This window comes from Gracilinanus agilis, chromosome 6 (genome assembly GCF_016433145.1).
Source record: "Gracilinanus agilis isolate LMUSP501 chromosome 6, AgileGrace, whole genome shotgun sequence".
In the NCBI taxonomy this organism is placed as follows: Eukaryota; Metazoa; Chordata; class Mammalia; order Didelphimorphia; family Didelphidae; genus Gracilinanus; species Gracilinanus agilis.
The window spans coordinates 164,691,417-164,713,210 of NC_058135.1; the positions used below are offsets into that span (position 1 = coordinate 164,691,417).

The 21,794-nt window shown below is 39.3% G+C and overlaps 1 protein-coding gene across 2 annotated transcripts in view; it reads left to right on the forward strand.

Moving 5' to 3' along the window:
• The window catches only part of LNX1 (ligand of numb-protein X 1), a 121,368-nt gene that overhangs the window by 76,161 nt on the left and 23,413 nt on the right, over positions 1-21,794 (forward strand). For both annotated transcript variants that reach the window (XM_044681248.1, XM_044681249.1), the window contains exons 5-6: positions 232-603; positions 19,741-19,881. In XM_044681248.1, the coding sequence (XP_044537183.1) occupies positions 232-603; positions 19,741-19,881 (513 nt within the window). The remainder of the gene's footprint in view (positions 1-231; positions 604-19,740; positions 19,882-21,794) is intronic.

The window sequence follows — 21,794 nt, forward strand, 5'->3', positions numbered from 1 at the left end:
AGAAAGAAAGAAAGAAAGAAAGAAAGAAAGAAAGAAAGAAAGGAAGGAAGGAAGGAAGGAAGGAAGGAAGGAAGGAAGGAAGGAAGGAAGGAAGGAAGGAAGGAAGGAAGAAAGAAAGAGGGAAGGAAGGATGGAAGGAAGGAAAGAAGGAAGGAAGGAAGGAATTAATCAATAATTAATTAATTGTGCTCTTGTTGCCCATACCCTAACTTTATATTCCTTTGCCCTTAGGTCAATGGCATGGACATTAGCAGTGTGCCTCACAACTATGCCCTGAGTCTCCTGAGACAGCCTTGCCAGGTGCTCCGGCTGACAGTCCTAAGGGAACAAAAATACCGCAGCAGGACCAGTGGATTGACATTTGAGACTCAGAGCCCCCGTGATGACAGTTTTCATGTGATCCTGAACAAGAGCAGCCCAGAAGAGCAGCTTGGGATCAAACTGGTACGCAAGGTGGATGAACCTGGAGTGTTCATTTTCAACCTCCTGGATGGTGGTGTGGCCGACCGGCATGGTCAGCTAGAGGAGAATGACCGAGTTTTAGCCATTAATGGACACGACCTTCGGTATGGCAGCCCAGAAAGAGCCGCCCAGCTGATCCAGGTGGGTCATAGTGGCCACTCTCTGCACCTTCCTAGTTCTCTTGGAATACCAATACCCTTCCATCCCATCCCATCCCTGTTACCCCCATACATAACTTGTCATCTCTTTAGGGGAGAAAATGTTAGATTTTGTACATGTCAGGGATTGTTGCTGTGAATGTTCCTCATGAGAGCTGGCCCCTAACAAAAATTGAAATTTGAAAAAAAATTGAAAAATTGAAAGAAAAAGAAAATTACCCAGTTATTATAATGATCAATCCATTTGGCTATGAATATTGGTCGGGCTGTGTCCTAAAAAGAGTGCCAGAGACTCATGTTCAAATCCTGGATCTAACATTAGCTATATGTCATGAGCAATTTGATTTTTTGAAACTCAATGATCTCACCTATAAAATGAGAATAATGATATTAGTTCTGTCTACCTCACAGGGATTCTATGGGGAAGTGTTTTGTCAATTATAAAGTGTTGTAGAAAGGTGAGTTATTGTTATTATTGTTGTTATCGTTATTTTTAACTGAACTTGTGATTTCATTGGCACAGAGAATTCCTAATGAGGAAGACTCCCTTTTATCAAGGCAAACTGACACCTGTTCTGAAATTAATAGTGTTAGACACTGAGAGCTTCAGTGATTTGCCCAGATTTGGCCAGTCAGTATGAACCAGAGGAAGGACTTTAATGTAGGGCTTCTCGGCCCCCAGACCTGTTCTCTATTCACCACATCATGCCATAATGCAGTAGTGGAAGGTGTGTCACAATATTAGGGATTTCACATAGTTGAGTTTAGGGAGGCCTGATTTGCATTAATGATAACTGAGATGCAATACACACTATCCTCAGTGATCCAGGATCCTTGCATATTCTGACCCATTCTTGCAAGAAATCCCAATGTAGCCTTTTTTTAGGAGTGCTAGAAACAAAGGCTACTTTAGGGTAAGACTAAGTCTTGGGTTCTCTTTGGAGGAGCCCTACCTGGAGCAGATAAGAGCCTCAGGAGTATGACATCCCCTCTACTTACTCCTCTTTCTGTACCCCACCCCACCACCCCCAGGGTGCCCTGAGTAGAATTGAGATAATAACTATTCACTTCATCAAGCAAATAGCAGCCCTCATGTTGATGCAGAATTCATATCCTTGAGCCTAAGTGAGATATAACTGAGGCCCAACATAAGTGTTGCTGATGTTTGCTTTTTTTTAAACTCTTGTTATTTCTTAGAGTCATTATAATTTTGCAGACTTTGTACAAAAGCACTCCTATATTCAGCAAAGGAAATCCTCTCTGGGGGCTCAGACTTTAAACTGTATTTAATAATATCCTGAACTTACAGAATCATAGGAGGTTGATAAAATCATCAGTAATCTGGCACCATTTATGGAGAGACTAGGGCACCATGAGGAGTTACATGTGGCATAATCCCTCCCTCAAGGAATAGTCCTTCTAAGGTTCTAGCCAAGAAAGGCCCCTACCTTAGGCTCCAGCTATTTTCTTAGATGTTGACAGTGCTTCATTTATATTTGCTTATCTGAACTCATGTGAAGGAGACTAAAGAGCGTGTGGTGATATTTCTATTTTAATGATGAGGCAATCGAGTCACAGAGCAGTGAAGCGACTTGCCTGACCTCACATCATTCATCAGGTGCAGGAGTCCCTTCTTTTCTGACCTTGGCTTTAAAGAGGAGCAAGGCTCCTATTCTCACCGGCGCAATACAATTCTCAACCTCCCGTCCTCTGTGTGCTGTGGCAGACTCTCCCACTGGGGGCCAAATATAAAGCAAAGTCAGAATCTGAAAAAACCATTCTCTTTCTGGAGGCAAATGGTTGGCTCAGGCAGTAATGAAGCTGTCCCCCATCAGCTCCACCTCCCAGGGATTCCTCATGAAATCATTTGCCAAGAGTATCAACAGCGAATCCTCTTTTAAATGCCATTTGTCCCCATGGCACTCTGGAGTTTTTTCCCTTCCTTCTTTGAGGCCCCAGGCCTTTGAAGGCTCCTTGGAGAATCTTAAACACAGCTGGCTAAACAACTTTGAAATAAAGCACTATTTGCATGCAATGAGGATGGGCAACTCAATGTTGGTACCATTCCACAGGCACATAACAGGCCAAATGCATGAAAATGGAAAACTCATTGAAAAGGAAAAGGCCATTCTGATTTTCCTTTTGTTGGGGTCACACGTGGTGCAATTTTAGATTCAGGAGAAAAACCATCTGACAACAAACTATCTTTAGGCCTTCAAGTAGTTAAAGTCTATTTTAGGGCTTTTGACTTTGTCTGCGCCATACCCAATGCCTTTTAAGTTTTAAGAAGAAAAAAAAAACCATCCCAGATATCATAGTCCAACAACTGAGTCTACGGAGTCAACTCACCATCTTTGTCAGTTGAAAAGATCTTAATTGAATTCAGGATTTTTCCTCTTACCTTATCAAGAGAGGCAAAAACAAAAACAAAAAACCCCAACTGTGTGCCAAAGGACGTTAATTTTTCAAACGAAATCTTGCCTAACAATGGGAATTTCTCAAAACATTTCTTTTTGCTTACTAAACAGAACCAGTTTGCTTTCTGAGCAGGAGAGTGGGCTGGGGAAGATACCACCAAAAAGCTAGTTGGGGAAGAAATGGAAAAAATGAAACACTGTTGAAAAAACCCAGCTAAGTAAGCCCTTGTTAATTCTCAAATGTGGATATTTCTACCATTCTTGTAATACACACCAGGCTGAGGTGGGGGTGAGGGAAAGGGGGATGGAATTAAACAGCCTGCCCCATCAAAGGGAGAAGGCCAGATTTCCAACCAATCCTCAGCCATCCTTGGCCTGCTGTGTGTACTTCATGAATCACATTTGCCTAACAGAAGAATTCCCAGACAGCATGTCCTTTTGGTCCTGTTTTCTCTTAAGGTACCACGCACTCTGGTTCTTTCCACATGATTTCAGGGAAGAGTTATTACAGAAGAAGCCACAAATGTTTTGAATTGGACAGACTACATTTGTTGGGTCTCAACCTCTGCTTACTCAACAGCGGCCCTCATTCCGCCAGACCCCAAATGTTGGGCCCAGAGTAAAGGGGGGCCCCGGCATGAGAGAACTGAAAGCTTCAAGTTATGTGAAGGTCATTTCCTTAGCAACTTGGATGTGATTCTGCCTTCCCTCCAGGGTCGGTTTCTTAATAATTTTGAAAACATCAGCCATGTGATCAATTTAAAGGAATGTTACAGTAGAATTGCTAAAATCTGCAGGTTTCTATCCAAAATGGGCTTATCAGTAATAAAGGAATTTAGGTCATAGTCTCAGATTTTGTTTTAAGGGATTTTTTAGATGATTTGGTCCAACCCCTTTCCTGTACAGGTGAGGAAACTAAGCCCTCAAAAGTATATGAAGTAGCAGAATCATGATTCAAACCATACTAATCAGTTCACAAAAACAAATTATCCATTCCTTTATACACAAGTGATGAGAATGGGTGTGGTTGTGGAGAATCACGCTGATTATGGAATTCTTTCACCAAAGTATTTGGATCTGGGTTCATAATTTCTTCAGTGTGGAAACTCCCTCTGTTGGCCACTGACCTGACAGTAATAGTCTTACAGAGTTGCCCAGATGCTTGGAGTTCATTCATTCATTCATTCATTTATTCATTCATTTTTAAGCCCTTACTACCTTTTAAGACAGATGGGCAAGAGCTATGCAAATGGAGTTAAATGACTCACCCTCAGTCACACAATTTGGAAGTGTCTGAGGCTAGATTTGAACTCAGGTTGTCCCAACTCCAGGCACTAAGAGTTTAAATCAATATATAAATATTTTTCCAGTGCTTTCTATGTGCCAGGCATTGTAGAATTCAAAAAGAGGCAAAAACAGTCCCTGTCTCAAGGAGTTCAGAATCTAATGGCAGAGATAATATGCAAATATATATATATATATATATATAGATATATATAAAGCAAGCTATATATAAGATAAATTAACAGATAGAATTAAGAGGGGTTGTGGAAGGGTTCTTGTACAATTGTAGTTGGAAAATAGAGGAAGCCAGAAGGCAAAGATAAAGGAGAACATTTGAGGCATGGGAGATGGCCAGAGAAAATATCAGAACCAAAAAGATGGAATATCTTCTTTGTGGAACATCCGGGAGGGCAGTGTCAGTAAATCAAAGAATGCATGTTGGGAAATAGGGGGTGAGAAGTCTAGAAATGGAGGAGGGAGCTAGGATGAACTTTGAATGCCAGAAGATTTTATATTTGATCTTGGAGGTGATAAGGAGCTTCTAGAGTTTAATAAGATGGGGAATGGGAGAAGGTGGGGTGACATGGTCAGACCTGCACTTTAGAAAATGACTTTAATGGCTGGATGGAGGACGGACTGGAGTGGGAAGAGACTTGAGGCAGGCATACCCAGCAGTAGGCTATTGAAATAGTCCAGGCTGAGGTGATGAAGGTCTGCATTAGAGTGGCAGCAGTGTCAGAGGATAGAAGAGGCCATATTCGAGAGACTTTACAAAGGTGAAATGAATGGGCCTCAGCACCAGCTTGGATATGGGGAAGGTAGGGTGAGGAGTCAAGGATGATCCTTAGGTTGGGCTGGGTGGACTGAGAGGATAGTGTTGCCTTCTACAGTAACAAGGATGGTGTGCACGGTTGGAGAATTCAGAGAGAAAGGTGTGTTTTAAACATGTTCAGTTTAAGATATCTACTGGACATCCAGTTTGAGATGTCTGAAAGCAGCTGGAGATTGGTTAAAGGACCAGCTTACAATGATACAGCTACACTGGGCTTAACAAAGGCCTCCCAGTTCTCCAACACTATTTACTTAGAAATTCCAGCCTTATGCAGTGAAAGATTTAGCAACATAGACTACAAAGTCAGGTATCTTTTTAATGCATAATTTAAGCCTTTTTAGGTACCATCTTGTCTTGAAGACTTCTCATGGTGCAGGAACCTACTAAAAATTTAAAGACCACAGGATGGGAAAGGTGGCATTTAGCATTACACTAGGTACTGTCTTGGGAGCAGAAATATAGATTTCTTCGAATTTAGAACTATGACAGTTTCTCTGGTGGAAGTTAGTATGTGGTCTTGGTCTTTTTCTTGCTTCTTTGTTAGTGTCCCCACTTGGATTAACACTTGATTTTGTCTTGTCCTTTGATGTGTGCTGCCATACAGCCTTCCTAAGTAAGGTGAGCACTCAACAAAAAGAGACACCAGAATATTTCAGCAGATGCTGTAAAGAGAACTATAATGGATCTGTGGGGAACAGGGGGCCAGAGGGCCAGGGGAAGATCCTAAATAGCGTAGGTAGAAGAATGACAAAGACTTAACCTGAGAAAATGAAAGCAGTGTGATCTACGGCAAGAACAAAACTGCATGGAACATGGAGCCAGAGTAGCTCTTCGTGAGCTCTGATTGACTGGCCTCTGAGCGCTACAAGTAAAATTCTTGGCGCCTGTGCCAGCTCTTTTCCTTATTAGTCAATCAATCAAATCAATCAACAAACACTTGTCTTTTATGTACCAGGAGCTGTATTGGGCTTCTAAGACTAAAATGCTCTCAAAGAGCTTAGCTTCTATTAAAGAAGATAGCAGGATATTTATACACAATAGATTGAATGAATGAAAAAAAACATTTGCTAAGCTCTTAGTATGTTTTGAGAGCTGAGGATACCAATAGAAAATCAGAGACAGTCTTTGCTATCAAGGAGTTCACATTCTAAAAGAGTGAGAAAACCAAGGATGATACCAACTAACATTATATAGCTTTTACTATGTATGAAGCCCAGTGCAAAGCACTTTACAATTATGTCATTTGATTATCATAGCAACCCTGGGAGGTAGCAGCTATTATGATCACTCCCATTTTATAGATGTGAAAACTGGGGCAAATGGGGTTAAGTGACTTGTGCAAGGTTATACCAGTAGTAAGTAGCTAAGGCAAGATTTGAACTCAGGTCTTCTTGACTCCAGTACCAGTGCTTGATCTATCCAACATCTAGTTGACTTTAAAAGAGGTTTCAACTGCAAAATGGATATAAGACCCTACAATGAAAGATGAAACAGCTTCATGGTCCTTAGGTAATAGCAACAAAGAAGATGGCAATGCATCTTTTTTAAGGACATTTCCACTGATAGAACCATGACCATTTTGAATGAACCATTTGGAAGTGCCAAGGAATTTGATGGCATAAATTCTTTTTTGGTCTTCAGTGCCTGTGGCTGTTAAGGAGGCAGGTACCACAGCACCTGCAGAAGCATATCTCAGGTCACATTTCCATAAGAATCATTGCTTTGTGTGATGGCTTTGTGGGATAGGTTGGAAGCAGGGCTGATGGTGGCAGTGTCACAAACTAACACACATATCCTCTAATCCAGGGGTCGGCAACGTATGGCTCTTGAGCCATATCTGGCTCCACCTCCTGACCGACCAGTCTGGGCAGAGCCCCAGGATGTGCCCCAGGGGGCCCTTCAGCCCCCACCCCATATTCCAGCGCCTTCCACCTCCATCCTCCTCCTTCTGCAGGCGTTTATGGCTCTCACGGCCAAAAAGGTTGCCGACCGTTGCTCTAATTCCTCTCTGAGAGTGTCTTGCTTGTTTATCTAGGCTGGTTTACATGCCCTATGAGTGTCAGTTGGTGGGAATAGATTTCCACTTCTCCTCAAGGGCTGCTAAAGCTAGGACAAGATAATTTTAGGGCCCCAGATACATTGGGTATGCTGGGGGAAATCAGGATCAGCTTCATATATAAGGTAGTATCTGAGCCAAGCCTTGAAAGAAACTAAGAATTTGAAGAGAAGGAAAGAAGGAAGAACAAAAGAGAGACAGACACAAGAGGCAGTGAATACAAAGGAGAATTTGGAGTGTGATGTATGAGGAATAATATTTCATCTCTCAGACTCACAGTTTCCTTATCTTACTTGGGAATGTCAAGATTCAGAGAAGAAAACAATTAAAATGATATAACTTTTAAATTCCAGTTAATAAAATTTCTATATATCTCTCTAAAATAGTGATCCTTAACTCAAGAGACTCTGAACTTAAAAAATGTTTTATAATTATATAACTGACTTCCTTTTGTAAAAGGGAATTCTTTATTCTATTTGTCTATTTTGAGTTAACTTTGTTAGCCATTAAGGAAGAGAATTCACAAGTCACTTACTTGAAGAGCTCCATTCTTTTAATCCAATCAATCAGAATCTTGTGAATCCTTTGATAAGAGTTGACACCTTCAGAGAGTGAGAAGTGGATCCCACAGACACTGCCCCCCTGAGCAGTGCTAGGCAATTTGGAAGCTGTGATTGACCCCTCTGAAGAGGGGAAGGTACAAGAATTGACTACAAAAAGGCTTCAGCTTGAAGTTGTCTTCAGCTTGAATCTTCAGCTTGGAGGATCTTGGCCTGGGACTGTGGCTTGGAGCTATGACTTGGGCCTCAGCTTGACTTGGGACCTTGGCTCTTGAATTGGCTCTTGGGTGAGTGAGTAGCTGGCTTTCCTTTCCTGGCTTCTGGAGAGAGATTAGTTTCAGAGAGGCCTTCCCTAATTGGAAGAGGCTGCATGGGTGGAACTCTAGTTGAGGGTTAACAAGCCTTGCCAGGCTGAACCAAGCACCAGAGCAATATTTAGTGTGATAGGCTAGGCATCTTCTCTACCCTCTTTTGTATTTCTCTACTATCATTCTTTCCATCTCTTTGTAAATAAAAGCTATTACAAGTCATTTTGACTTGAGCTGTAATATACCATCATATTATTTTAAAATTTAAAAAAATATTTAGTCAAAGCCTTAATTTAATTCCTTACATTTTTGGCAACCATGAGGATTTGACGAGCATCCATAATATTCTGATAATCTACTTCACCTTTTACTATCTCTAAACTATCCCTCAGCCAGCTATTAGTAGCGAATCCCTCAGCTATTGATCTTGCTGCGAAGAAAGTTAAGTCCTAAATTTTAAAACTAAATAGCCAACCAAGCATGATATTGAATGGCATAACACAAATTGGGAAAATATTATTTCTTGTATATCTAAAATGGCTTATGATCCTAGAGAACAAAAGGAATTAAGCCTTTTAGTACTTTTTCTAGTCACTTCTTGTCCCTTCCCCTCTTCACAGGGGCCAGTCACAGCTTCCAAATTGCCAAATTGCCTAGCACTGCCCAATGGGGCAGTGTTTGTGGGATCCACTTCTCATCCTCTGAAGGTGTCAACTCTTATTAAAGGATTCACAAGTTTCTGATTGATTGGGTTAAAAGGGTGGAGCTCTCCAAGTAAGTGACTTGTGAATTCTTTTACTTGATAGCTAACACAGTGTTAACTCAAAATAGACAAAGATAATAAAGAATTGACTCGTCTCCCCAATGAATCATTTAATATAACCATCTTATACCTCTAAAGATCTTCTAGCTACATGTGCATACAATATTGCATTTTCTAAGAAGAAACTACAATAGTTAGAGATAAGAGGGAAACAGGAGAGAGAGAGAGAGAGAGAGAGAGAGAGAGAGAGAGAGAGAGAGAGAGAGAGAGAGAGCGCGAGCGAGCACAAAGCCAATGTTTGCTAGGCACATTGACAAAAAGCCAATTAGGGGGCAATCCCCTTTGGCATTAGAGTTTACATTCAGAATAAATGTGTTCAATCCCCTTCATTTCAATCAATTACACTCCAAAGTTCATTCTGGATCTTTTGATGCAGTGGAGATTTCTTTATGGCACTTTCTTCAAACAGTTCATTTTCTAGATTCAAGGAATTCACAATTTCTATTTCCTAGAAAATTTTCTAGAAAATTCCATTTTCTAGATTCAAAGAATTCAAGGAATTCTTTTCCTGAAATGTTTTTTCAAAAAAAATTTTTAATCTTGAATTTTATGAAAATTATACACTTTAGGGGCAGCTGGGTAGCTCAGTGGAGTGAGAGTCAGGCCTAGAGACAGGAGGTCCTAGGTTCAAACCCGGCCTCAGCCACTTCCCAGCTGTGTGACCCTGGGCAAGTCACTTGACCCCCATTGCCCACCCTTACCACTCTTCCACCTATGAGACAATACACCGAAGTACAAGGGTTTAAAAACAAACAAAAAAAAACAACAAAAAAAAAGAAAATTATACACTTTATAATCCTATGCACTTTGCATATTAAAAAAAACATCACTCCAAAGAAGGGTCTACAAGCTTTCCCAGGCTTCCAAAGGGGTCCATGACATAATTAAAGTAAAGAATAGCTTTAAGAGGTCTATGATTTAATCCACATTAATCCTTGTGTGAACGAAGGTTGTAGTCCCTCTGTCAGTGTATCTATTTCAATAAGACATAATTATCATATTGTCATAAATTTCTTCAAGATACCTTAGACCTCCAAATCCATCACCTTGTGGCTTTCTAACAGCTTCTGGAAAACCTGAGCCTCTCCAAAACTAGCTAGGTTAGTTCTAAACTGACAGCTATGTAATTCATCCTTAGACCTATACCTGGGGCCTGTCCACTTTAGTAGAATCACAGTATTATAAATTGAAAGCTAGACGGGTCTAAGAGGTTATCTGGTCCAAACACCTCATTTCACACTTAAGAAAATAAGATCATGAGTTTAAGTGATTTGCCTAGGTAGAAAATGGTGGAGATGGGTTTCAAAGCTGGTCTCCAAAGGCAGTTTTTCCAACTGTATCAAGCCATCATGCCCTTGGGCCTATCTACGCTTGCACTCCACTGGCATCACATCCACTGACTCACTTCCACACCATGACAAGCCATCTGAGGAGGGCTTTAGTGCAACAAAATCACATAGAAATATTTTGTTAACCTATTGCCTCATAGGCAAATTTCCATGTCTAATAATTCCTCTTACTAACAAGTTCTTTGTCAGTTTTACCTCTTTAGACATCTATTCACCTGTCACATAATATATTCATTTTGGTGGACAGAGAAGAAAATGATCAACAGCACCAACTTTCGCACCTTTATCAGTGGGAAGAAACAATCCTTTGTGCTATATGCTCCAAATATTGGCTTTTTGGTACCTAGCAATAATAACTCATTCTCTATATAATGCTTTAATTGCATCATGTACTTTTTGCAAAATACTTTCCCATAGAAAATTGTTTCCTTCCAGTAGAATGTAAGCTCCTTGTGGACAAGGGATGTTTTGTTTTTGTCTTTTTCCACCTCTGCCTAGTTGGGTCCTTGTGTAGTGGATTGAGAGCTGTCCTTGGTTCTGAAAATATCTAGCCTTAAGTCTCACCTTTGATACAGATTGGCTATGTAGCCCATTCATTAACCCCACTGCCTAGCACAATGCTTAGCTCATAGGAGCAACTTAAATAATCTCCAGAGGCAAGTAGTGCAAGTATTACTATCCTTAGTTTACAGATCAATCAAAGAATTTAATACTTATTAATTACCAAGTAGGTGCCAGACATTGGGTAACCCTGGCCTCAAAGAGTTTTTGCTCAATTAAAAATTAAGATTTGTCTGTGATCCACATAACTAGTAAGGCAATATTGAAACTTCTTTCTCTTGATTCCAAGTCCAGCTCTGTGCAGGAAGGTGTACAGTACAATGGCAGCTAGGTGGCCCAGTGGATAGAGTGTGTGAGTCTAAAACCCCCATCCCCTCTTATGATTATAATAGTATTAGCCTTTATGATTATTTTAATAACATAATCATTAGTCTTGAATTAATAATCAAATAATATAGTTTGTTTTATAAGAATTATAAGCATTAGCTAAGAAAAATACATTTTGGGGTGGTATCAAATCTTACTTACAGGGTTTTTTGACCTTAAGCCTATAACCCAGGAGTTTTCACTAAACTCACCATACCCTGCTCTATATATGGCAATGTCAGCTAAAGGGAGGTGGAGGGCTGCTCTTGGGTGCAAACGTCAACAAAAAAGAAAATGGAACACTACTTTTGGGTGCAAACATTGACTATCTAACTGCTGACTCCTAGTATTAAATCATAATTGTCAGCAGAAAACAATTAGACCCTGACCTATATTGCAGAGTCTTGGAAAGGCCAGCAATAATAAACATAAAGTTACCACCCATAGAGATTATTTTTATACTTTCCAGCTTAATCAGCACTTTCTTCATTAATTAAGAAATATCTATGTGAAAGATTTTGCATCCATTCTATTTTAATTTTGATTGTATTTTCTGTCACTGTGGCATCAGATTTCTTTGCATAAAAAAAGGCTATCTCTTAAGGTCTCTGCTTTTGATCTTGACCCCAGACAGGATTTATCGTGAGACTGGCCATTGCTGTGATAAATTTTCACCACAAGTGCTAGGCCTGGAGTCAGGAAGACTCATCTTCTTGAGCCTTAGACACTGGCTTGTCTGGCCTTAGACATTCACTAGCTGTGTGACCCTGGGTGTAGGATTTAAATTACTGTCCAATACGCCAAGTGTTATATTTTATAAAGTTTATTAATAATTGCTAGAAGTAAAGGAATAAAAAGGTAATTATCTAACAAAATAAGACCATGTGGCCAAGCTCTCCTTGCCTGTTTAAAAGAACCGCTGAGGGGATAGCTGGGTAGCTCAGTGGTGAGAGCCAGGCCTAGAGACAGGAGGTCCTGGGTTCAAATCTGGCCTCAGACACTTCCTAGCTGTGTGACCCTGGGCAAGTCACTTAATCCCCATTGCCTAGCCCTTACCACTCTTCTGTCTTGGAGCCAATACACAGTACTGACTCCAAGATGAAAGGCAAGGGCATCAAAACAAACAAATAAATGAGTGAATGAATGAATGAATGAATGAAATAAAATAAAATAAACACTTGGAGCTGCTCCCATTACAGGAAAAGGAGATTGCCAGAGGCAGGGCTACACAAAATTGATATCCTCCCTATGCCAGCACATAACACGAGGAGAATAGGGTGTTTGGAGTTGTAGTTTTAGGGTACGAATCCTAATTATACGTGGGCAAGTCACTTAACCCTCTTTGTCTCAGTTACTTTGACTGTAAAATAAGCTAGAGAAGGAAATGGCAAACCACTCCAGTATCTTTGCCAAAGTTGGGGTCATGAAGACTTGAACACAACTTAAGTGACTGAATAGGAACAACAATAGTACAACGGATTCACCTGCAGAAAATACTTGGCATTTTACCAGGTGTGATAGATCTTATCTCACAGACTCACTTTGCATTCAGACTTTTTAGGTGGCTGATGTGAGCTGAGAATTTAACATTGCAAGTAAGGGTTTCCATGTATACAGAGAGCAGTGATTTATTAAGGGAGTCTTCCTGCCAATAATTTAATGCTAGACACAGCATATGAAAATCTAGTGAGAAGTTTGAGCCTGAAAATGTGATTTGAATAACTGTTGCAGACTGTTCCTTGGCATTTGGAGTTTGTCTGGCCTCTAGATGTGATGTATGAGCCTAAAATGCCCTTGATCCTTTATGAGATGATTAGATCTGGTGTCCTCTCCTCTTCCAAGACTAACTCAACACAATACACTGCCCCAGAGTGGAAAGTTGTGCCAGAATGTTTGAGTCCTGAAGTTTCTTTAAAGAAAGAGAGACCCAACTTGGGCTTATCAGTTCAAGATTCATTCCTAATGTTTATCCCAACTTATCTCTGGACATTTTTTCTCTCAGAAAATACTGAAGATAACCTCATTAGGATAATTGATGCAGGCACTACAAAGAAGTGGACACAGTTTTTACAAAATACTTTTCCAAGAATTGCATTTAGCTAGCTAATGCCATAGATCTTTGTGTCAGGTTTCCTAATTCCTGCTTCCTGGATGAGCTATTTATGTAGCGTTTCTGAACCTGACTTGAAAATCTTTGCCTTATATCTGATGAGAAACACCAGGGAAAGAATGAGCAGTGACTGCTCTGATCAGCAGAAGAGATTATTGGGCTTTTTATAAAAGACAATGTGGTTTGGACAGTTGAATTTGGTTCTCTGAATTCAAAGGACCTGGCTCTATTCATCACCCCTGTGTTCCTTCTAGAAGGCACTGCTGATGAGTTTTTGCTGTGTCTCTAAAGGAAATTTATCACATTTACAAACTTCTTGTAAATAATCCATTGTGTCAGAGTGGGGAGTCCTGGGAGCAAACTTCTTTTAAAATAAAAAAAAATAAAGGTAGGAAATTTTGTTTTACAATATTGATATTGTATGTGTAAATTTCTATGTTAAGACTTGTGATATTAATAATACAGGAAAGGGGGCAGCTGGGTGGCTCAGTGGATTGAGAGCTAGGTCTTGAGACAGGATGTCCTGGGTTCAGATTTGACCTTAGACACTTCCTAGCTGTGTGACCCTGGGCAAGTCACTTAACTCCCTTTTGCCTAGCCCTTACCACTCTTCTGCTTTGGAACACAGTATTGATTCTAAGATGGAAGGTAAGGGTTTTTAAAAAAATACATGGAAATCAATGGATGAAGGCTAATTGGCATTTATACCACTTTGATCAAGAAACTGGTGTGGAAACCCATTGACAGGGTTTCTGATGCTTACTGCCTTTAAATGTGTGACCACCTTACGGGTGGTGGGCAATATTAATCATTGACATTTGTACAGAGCTTGCAAAGTGCTTTCCTCATACCAGTCTTGCGAAAGATGGTAGTAGCAATGTTATCAAGTTATTAAAATGAGGAAAATTGAAGCAAGTGTGAGGTTCAAATTGGAAGCCAGGTCTCCTAGATCAGTAATTTCGAGTCAGCCCTTAGAGATCATCTAGTAACCCCATCCTATTTTACAGTAGAGGAAACCAAGGCCAGAGAAACAGACTGACTTGTCTGAGGTTTCACGGACATTAAGTTGGAGATCTAAGCTTTAAATTTATAGAATCATCAAGTTAGAGCTAGCAGGAATCTTAGAGGTCATCTAAGTCCCACCTCATCATTTTACAAGTGGTTCCATGTCTTGCCGAGGGTCACACAGGCAGTAAGCTGAAGGGCCAGGATTTGACAACTACAGATTTCAGGTTCAGGAATCGAAAGTCTGTGACTCACAAACAATCTCCCTTTTTTCTATTTCATTACTATCACGCTCTTTTCCCTTAATCATATCTCTGAGTGGAAGGAAAGAAAAGAAGGGTAAGCGGGTACAAATTTCTTAATTTCCACTGTCTTAGATAATGAATTTGGTGGAGATGGGGACTAGGGAGAAGAGAGAGCACAGGGAAATCCCCAACTCCTACCTGAGCTGGCAATTACAACTCACCTGGGGATGATTTTTCCTTGAGATTTTTCAGAGGCTCACTCTGCCCTGAACTCATAAGGGACTTGATTTATGCCAAAAAGCCAGAATGTTCTTCATTTTCCTTCAAGGCACTGACTCCGTAATTGACTTACCTGAGAAGCAATGAGTCATCAGAAAGTTGCTTGGAAAATACAGAATCAGCCCAAATGGATTTAGGCATCTTGAGGGATGTAACATTTGTTGAAATCTCCCTATTGTTTATGTCTGACCAATAAACTTAGTCCATTAACAAGCATTTATTAAGTGTTTACCATATTAAGCATTGTGCTAAGATTCAAAGAAAGGCAAAAATGCAATTCCAGTATCGGTCCCTACATTCTAATGTTATAGGAAAGATGTAAACAACTGTGTACAAAGTAAGAGATGGGAGGACCTGAGTTCAAATCTGGTCTCAGACACTTCCTGGGCAAGTAACTTAACCCCAATTGCCTAGTTTTTACCACTCTTTTGTGATTCTTAATATCTGTATTAAGACAGAAGGTAAGGGTGCAATACATACATACATACATACATACATACATACATATATGTATGTGTGCGTGTATTTGTGTTTCTGTGTTGTCGTTTAGTCGTGTCCAACTCTTCAAGACTCCATTTGAGATATTCTTGGCAAAGATGCTAGTCGTTTGCCATTTCTTTCTTCAGCTCATTTTACAGATGAAGAAACGGAAGCAAATAAGGTTGAATGATTTTCCCAGGGTCATACAACTAGTAAGAATCTTGAATCAGATTTGAACTCAGGAAAACTCATTTTCCTGACTTCAAGTCTGGTACCACCTAGCTGCCAACATGTTTCCATAGACTATTATAATTCCCAGTGACAAAGTTAGTCATTCATGCATTACTAGCTTGACTGCTTCCAGATAACACATAAAGAGATACTTTCATCTCATCAGTAAACGATCCCTAAATTCCACTGTAGGATGTCATTTTGGGGAAGGCTTATTACAGATGATGAATCCCATTCATGATACAGAAATTTCTGTCCACGGTCGAACAAAACCAATTCCCTTATTAGCCTTGCCCCCAAATATGGACCTTATTCTACATTTTGCTCTACCAACTCTTTCCAGGTGGTAGTGCAGCATTCTTCATCATCTTTTCTCTGAAACCATGGTTGCTCATTGGATTAATGAGAGTTCTTAAGCCTTCCATAATTATTATTTTATATAATGTTAATGTTGTAGTATAAAGTGTTCTCTTAGTGCTCACTTGAGCCTTCATACAAGTCTTCTCAGATATCTCTGAACCTGTTTCACCATTGCTTATGACTGAGGCTCATTTTGTCTGTCACTGAGATCAGTATTTCAATTTAATATTTAAAAAAAATGAAACAACGTGCTACAGAAATATGACTCAAAATAACATCACAAGTTTTAGTCCAGAAATCAACTCTCATAGTATGCCATTGGATCATGTCTCTGCTTTCCCTCTATAGTATCTTCCTTTTTCTCTATAATATGAAGCTGCATATAAATTTTAATAGATTTGTGAACTCCCTGATGTGGGTACTCTCTCTCCTTTGTTACAGATTGAAGCTTATTCGTGGCTTCTTCATCTGTGTGACTTTTTCCTGGTTCCTTCCACAGACTCTGTGCTGGACCCCACCTTCTAGGTCTTTTACCATTTTATGAGTACAGCATAATCTCGTTATCCCTTTTGTACACTATGTAGACAGCATACTTCCTCTTCTGCTTTATCTTACTGTCCTTAATAATGTTATAAAAACCCTTCCTAGGCAAAAAACTCCCTGTTTGTGAATGACAATGTGCTAATAACTTAAAGAGTCATAATTTAGCAGGGCTTCTTCCTCTTCAATGAGATCTAAGGCCACTCAGAAGACATCCATGTGATAACCCATATAAGAAGAATCAACTGTATGAAACATCATTATTCCCCAGATCAAGACTTGTATTTAGATGGACAGTTCATGAAATTAGGCCATGAGTGCTTGTGTCCTGTAAAAGGTGCTGACCCAAGAATTGAATAAGAGAAAGAAGTAAATTGGATTCCATCTGGGAAATTACACAGCAGTCATCTCAATTAACTTAAGCATCTTTGATGGAAAGGCAGTAGGGCACAATGGCTAGAGAGTCAGTCTCAAAACCAGGAGGACCCAAGTTCAAGTCAAGCTTCGGACAGTATATTGGTTATGCTACCGGACAAGTCACTTTACTTCTCAAAGATCAAGGCAAGTCTTTAAGGCTGGAAGTGTTGGAAAATGTGCCAAACTGCATCTGAGAGTTCCCTGAACCAGTGGAATCACAAGTCCATTCTTTGCCCTCAAAACACAAACCCATCTTTTAAAAATCAACATTCTTCTGTCAATATCATTTGAACCTTAAAACACTAAGATCTCTGAAAAATCAAAACCGTAGGTGATCTAAGGAGAAGCAGAGGGATATTTGTGTGTGTGTGTGTGTGTGTGTGTGTGTGTGTGTGTGTGTGTGAAAAGTAAAGTGCAATAGAAAAGCTGGATAGGTTAGAAAACAAGTTCACTGACTGGAATAATGAACATTGAAAAACAAAAGTAGTCTTTTCTCTTCTTCAGATAATTTGAAGGCTATTCATGAAATGTTTTCAGAAAGAAAGAGTCTATACCTTTCTGAAGTATTAAAAAAATCTATATTATAGATATTCTTCCTTATTTCTACACTAAATCTTTCATGCTATATCCATTCCTTTTTTATTTCTATCTTTAGTCAAACAAATATGCCATAGTAGAAAACTTTGTAAAGATTGTCATAAGAATCAAATGAGATAATACCATTTGCATGGTAGTTCAAGCACTATAGCTGGAGTCAGGAAGATCTGGGTTAAAAGCCTATCTATCTCGTTTACTAGCTGGGTGCCCTGAGCAAGCAAAATAAATAATCAATAAATCATTAATAAATCATTAAATAATCAATGTCTCAGTTTTCTCATCTGTAAAAATAAGGATAGTAATAATGTCTAACTCTTATGGTTGTTGTGAAGAGGAAAAGAAATTAAATTTATAAAGAAAGTACTTTGCAAACCTTAAAGTACTGCATAAATGCTAGATGGTTTATAAAGAATATGATCAGCCTCTTATTAAAAATGCAAGGTCTCTTTTTGTGGGCTCAAATAACATTTCACATCCTCTCAGAAATGATTTTGCCATAATTTTCACTGGGTACCTTTAGATTGTTTATAGACTTCTGTATGTCATGGTAGATAGAGTTCTGCATTAGGCCTAGTCAGGAAGGCCTGGGTTCAAATTCTGCTTTTAATCATGATTAGCTGAGGGGCAGCTAAGTGGTTTAGTGGATTGAGAGCCAGGCTTGGATACAGGAGGTCCTGGATTCAAATCTGACCTCAGACACTTCCTAGCTGGGTGACCCTGGGCAGGTCATTTAGCCCCAAATTGCCTAGCCTTTATCATATCACTGATATTTGGTATCTGTTCTAAGCCAGAAGGTAAGGGTTTAAAAAATAATAATTTAATATATGACATGGGCCAGTTACAATTTCCATGAATTTCTGTTTCTTCATCTGTATAAGAATAATAATAATATATGAATTTTGATGTGAAGCTCAAATTAGTTAATGTACATAATGTTCCTTGAAAATCTTCAAATGCTATATGTGTAGGTTATTATTGTTGTTATCTGAAAGTATTGTTGGACTTTTCCAGGTATAATTATTTTTACTTCTGTGTTACAAACTTAAATTCTTCTAGGGATAAAACTAAATGATCTCCCACATTTTTTTCTCCTCACTCTTACCCACATTCTTTTTTCATCTTCCTTTTTAAAAGATTTTTTTCCTTGTAGATAGTATGTCACGCTATACCCAGTAGGATGCTCTGAAACATTGTCATCTGAGGTGATGAGTGAAAACTTGACCATTTATTAAAGCCCTTTGAGACAAAGGTTAAAAGATATTGCATTTATTGATGCTGATAATACTAACATTTTTTCAGATGATTCCTCCTCAGAAAATTCTCAAACATCAGTCTTATTAGGAATTCACCATCCTATAGAAGAAAGAGCCCTGGTTGGTAGCTAAAATCAAGGTTCTGGTTCTGATTCTGCCTCTAAATTATATGGCCTTGAGCAATCACTTGAACTCTTTAAGGCCTTAGTTTCTTCTTCTGTCAAATTAAGGAGTGGGACAAAAATGATCTCCAAGGCCCCTTTTGATGCAAAGATCTTTAAAAAAGGAATTCTTTATTCCTTTTTTAATTTAACAGGGAACCTGGAGGTCCTCTTACCATAGAGATGTGTAGAGATTAACCAGCCCACAGTGACAGGAAGTAGAAACCATAGAGACAGGAAGTGAGGTAGGAAAAGGTTTTAAAAGGAGTGAGTTGCTGGCAGTTTCGGGAAGTTGGCTGCTGGGTGTGGTCATTGGGGTCATTTTGGTTGTTGGTGGTGGCTGCTGGTGATTAGTTGGTGCTTGGGATACATACATACATACATATATATATATATATATATGTATATATATATAAATTTTTTTTTTTGCCTGGTGAGCTGAAGGATGGTCAGCTGGACTTTTTCTAATGGCAGTTATAGGCAGTTATAAACAGTTATAGGTAGATATAGGCAGTTTTAGGTAGTAATTATAGGTAGCTACAGGATAACTAAAAAGACTAGGAAATTTTCTTCCTCTACCTCTTTCCTAAATTTCTCTCCTCTACTATATTCATTTTACTATATTCTTTTACTGTCCCTATTTTAATTCAACTAAATTGTTAATTGTTAAAAGCTGCTAGAAGTTTTCTTTTCTTTGGCTTAAAGGGATAATATTAATTTACAACTCTACTATATTCTTATTAAAACTTAAATTATTAAAATCTGCTCTCTTATTTCGTCAAACCTTTATTTTAACCTTTACAGATCTTTAGTTCTGTGATCCATCTTCTGGTGTGAGATTTATTTAAATTAATAGCAGGGTTTACTTTTGTGTCTCATCACACAGGCCAGTGAAAGACGTGTTCACTTCATCGTGTCTCGGCAGACTCGACAGCAGGGTTCTGGTCCTGATATCTTGCGGGAAGGAGGCTGGAATACCAATGGCAGCCCACCCTTGCGCCACAGTGAGAGGAGGAATGCTCACAAGGTGAGTCCAAGGACTTGAGTTGCCTTGGATGTTTATGCTGCAGATGTGGGGACTGTTTTGACACTATAACATTTTTAAATCTCTGGATGTCTTTTTTTTTTTTTTTAAACCCTTAACTTCTGTGTATTGGCTCATAGGTGGAAGAGTGGTAAGGGTGGGCTATGGGGGTCAAGTGACTTGCCCAGGGTCACACAGCTGGGAAGTGTCTGAGGCCGGATTTGAACCTAGGACCTCCAGTCTCGAGGCCTGGCTCTCAATCCACTGAGCTACCCAGCTGCCACATCTGGATGTCTTCCATAGGAAGGGCACTGTTAGCCTTAAATTATAAATCTGAAAATGCCAAGTTTATTTAAATGATAGTTTATAACCAAGGTAGGAAAAGAGCAAGGTCAGTGATTAAAATGAAACCAGGTCTAATCCTCAGACACAATACAAATCTGCTTTCCCATCAGTCAATCAAATGCAATGTTCCTTAGAAAAGATTCCTTTAGAAAGATTTTTTAAAAAGAGGTTTGACTGGGATTTAGGTTTTGGAAATTTTCTGTTTGGCTGAAGATTATTGTGACACTCATGATGTTTGTTTCTTAAGGGGATGAGCTGGGATGAATCAGTTGGTACAGTTTGTAGTTTGGTCTGTGATTTTATTTTATATCATTGCCATTTCCTAGTAATCTGACTAATGTTACCTCTCTGATTTCCATTAGAACTTCCTCTGGTAACAAAGTCCAGCCCAGTGAAACGAGTGTCATAAGTAGGAATTTTTCCCCTTGGGGAAAATTCAGTTGAGTTAGGAGAAGGGGTTTCAAGGGGAGAGTCTTAAGATATATGACTGCTTCTCTGCACACTCCCAGGCACATAGTAAGCTCTTAATTAAATGTTGACCGTAAGACTGAGGCAGAGTATAGACAAAGGCCATAGAGGCTGAGGAATTGGAAGGCAAGAGTATTGGAGAGGGCCAAGGTTGAGACAGAGGAGGGGACTATAAGCCAGATATTGAAGTTACAGAGAGGAAGAAGAGTGACCTAGAGGTCCACAAATGAGAGTAAGAAGATTTAAAGATGTCAGAGAGAATTCAAAAGGAAGAGAGGAGATTGCTATCTCCTGGTTGAGGGAAGGTCTGAAAGAGGTCAGTGATGAGCAAAGAATATTTCAGTGACACTGCCTGGCTATAGATGCAGCAGGTGTGATGGGAAATAGCCTTGTCCAGAGTACAAAGAGATGTGGTATCTTCAAGGGAAATCAAAGTTTCAACAACAGAAGGTGTGTGTGTGTGTGTGCGTGTGTGTGTGTGTATAAAGGTATGAAAGAGGTGCCATATTGAATAGAAAGGTGGCTTTTGAATTAGGAAGACTTAAGTTCTGACACATGGTTGTGTGATCCTAGTTCACTTACTTAACCTCTCATTCTCCTCAGTTGGGAATTCCCTATATTAATCACAGATATAGTCCCTTCTTGGCAAAACATGCAAAAATTATATTCAAAAGGGAATCGGAAAGCATGACTCTTTGATCACTCACTTTTTCAGCTCCCTCCCTAGTTTTGATTTTTCTGCTTGTATCCAAATCCACCTTTGTAAATGCATAAGTGACTGAAAATACTGAAAAAGGCCAAACAAAAAAGACAGTTCATTGGTGTGTTAAAAAATTACAAATCCTGATAGAGAAGGTAGGGAGAGGGAGAACAAAAGGAAGAGGGAAAGAAAACAAACAAACAAATCTGAAAGATAGAGAACACTGCTAGCTAAAGAGTTCTACGTGGCTTCAGTAGCTTAAAACTACTCTAAGACCCTTGTATATTTTCTCATTTGATCTGTACAGTAATCTGGTGAGGTAGGTTCTCTCTCTCTCTCTCTCTCTCTCTCTCTCTCTCTCTCTCTATATATATATATATATATATATATATATATATATATA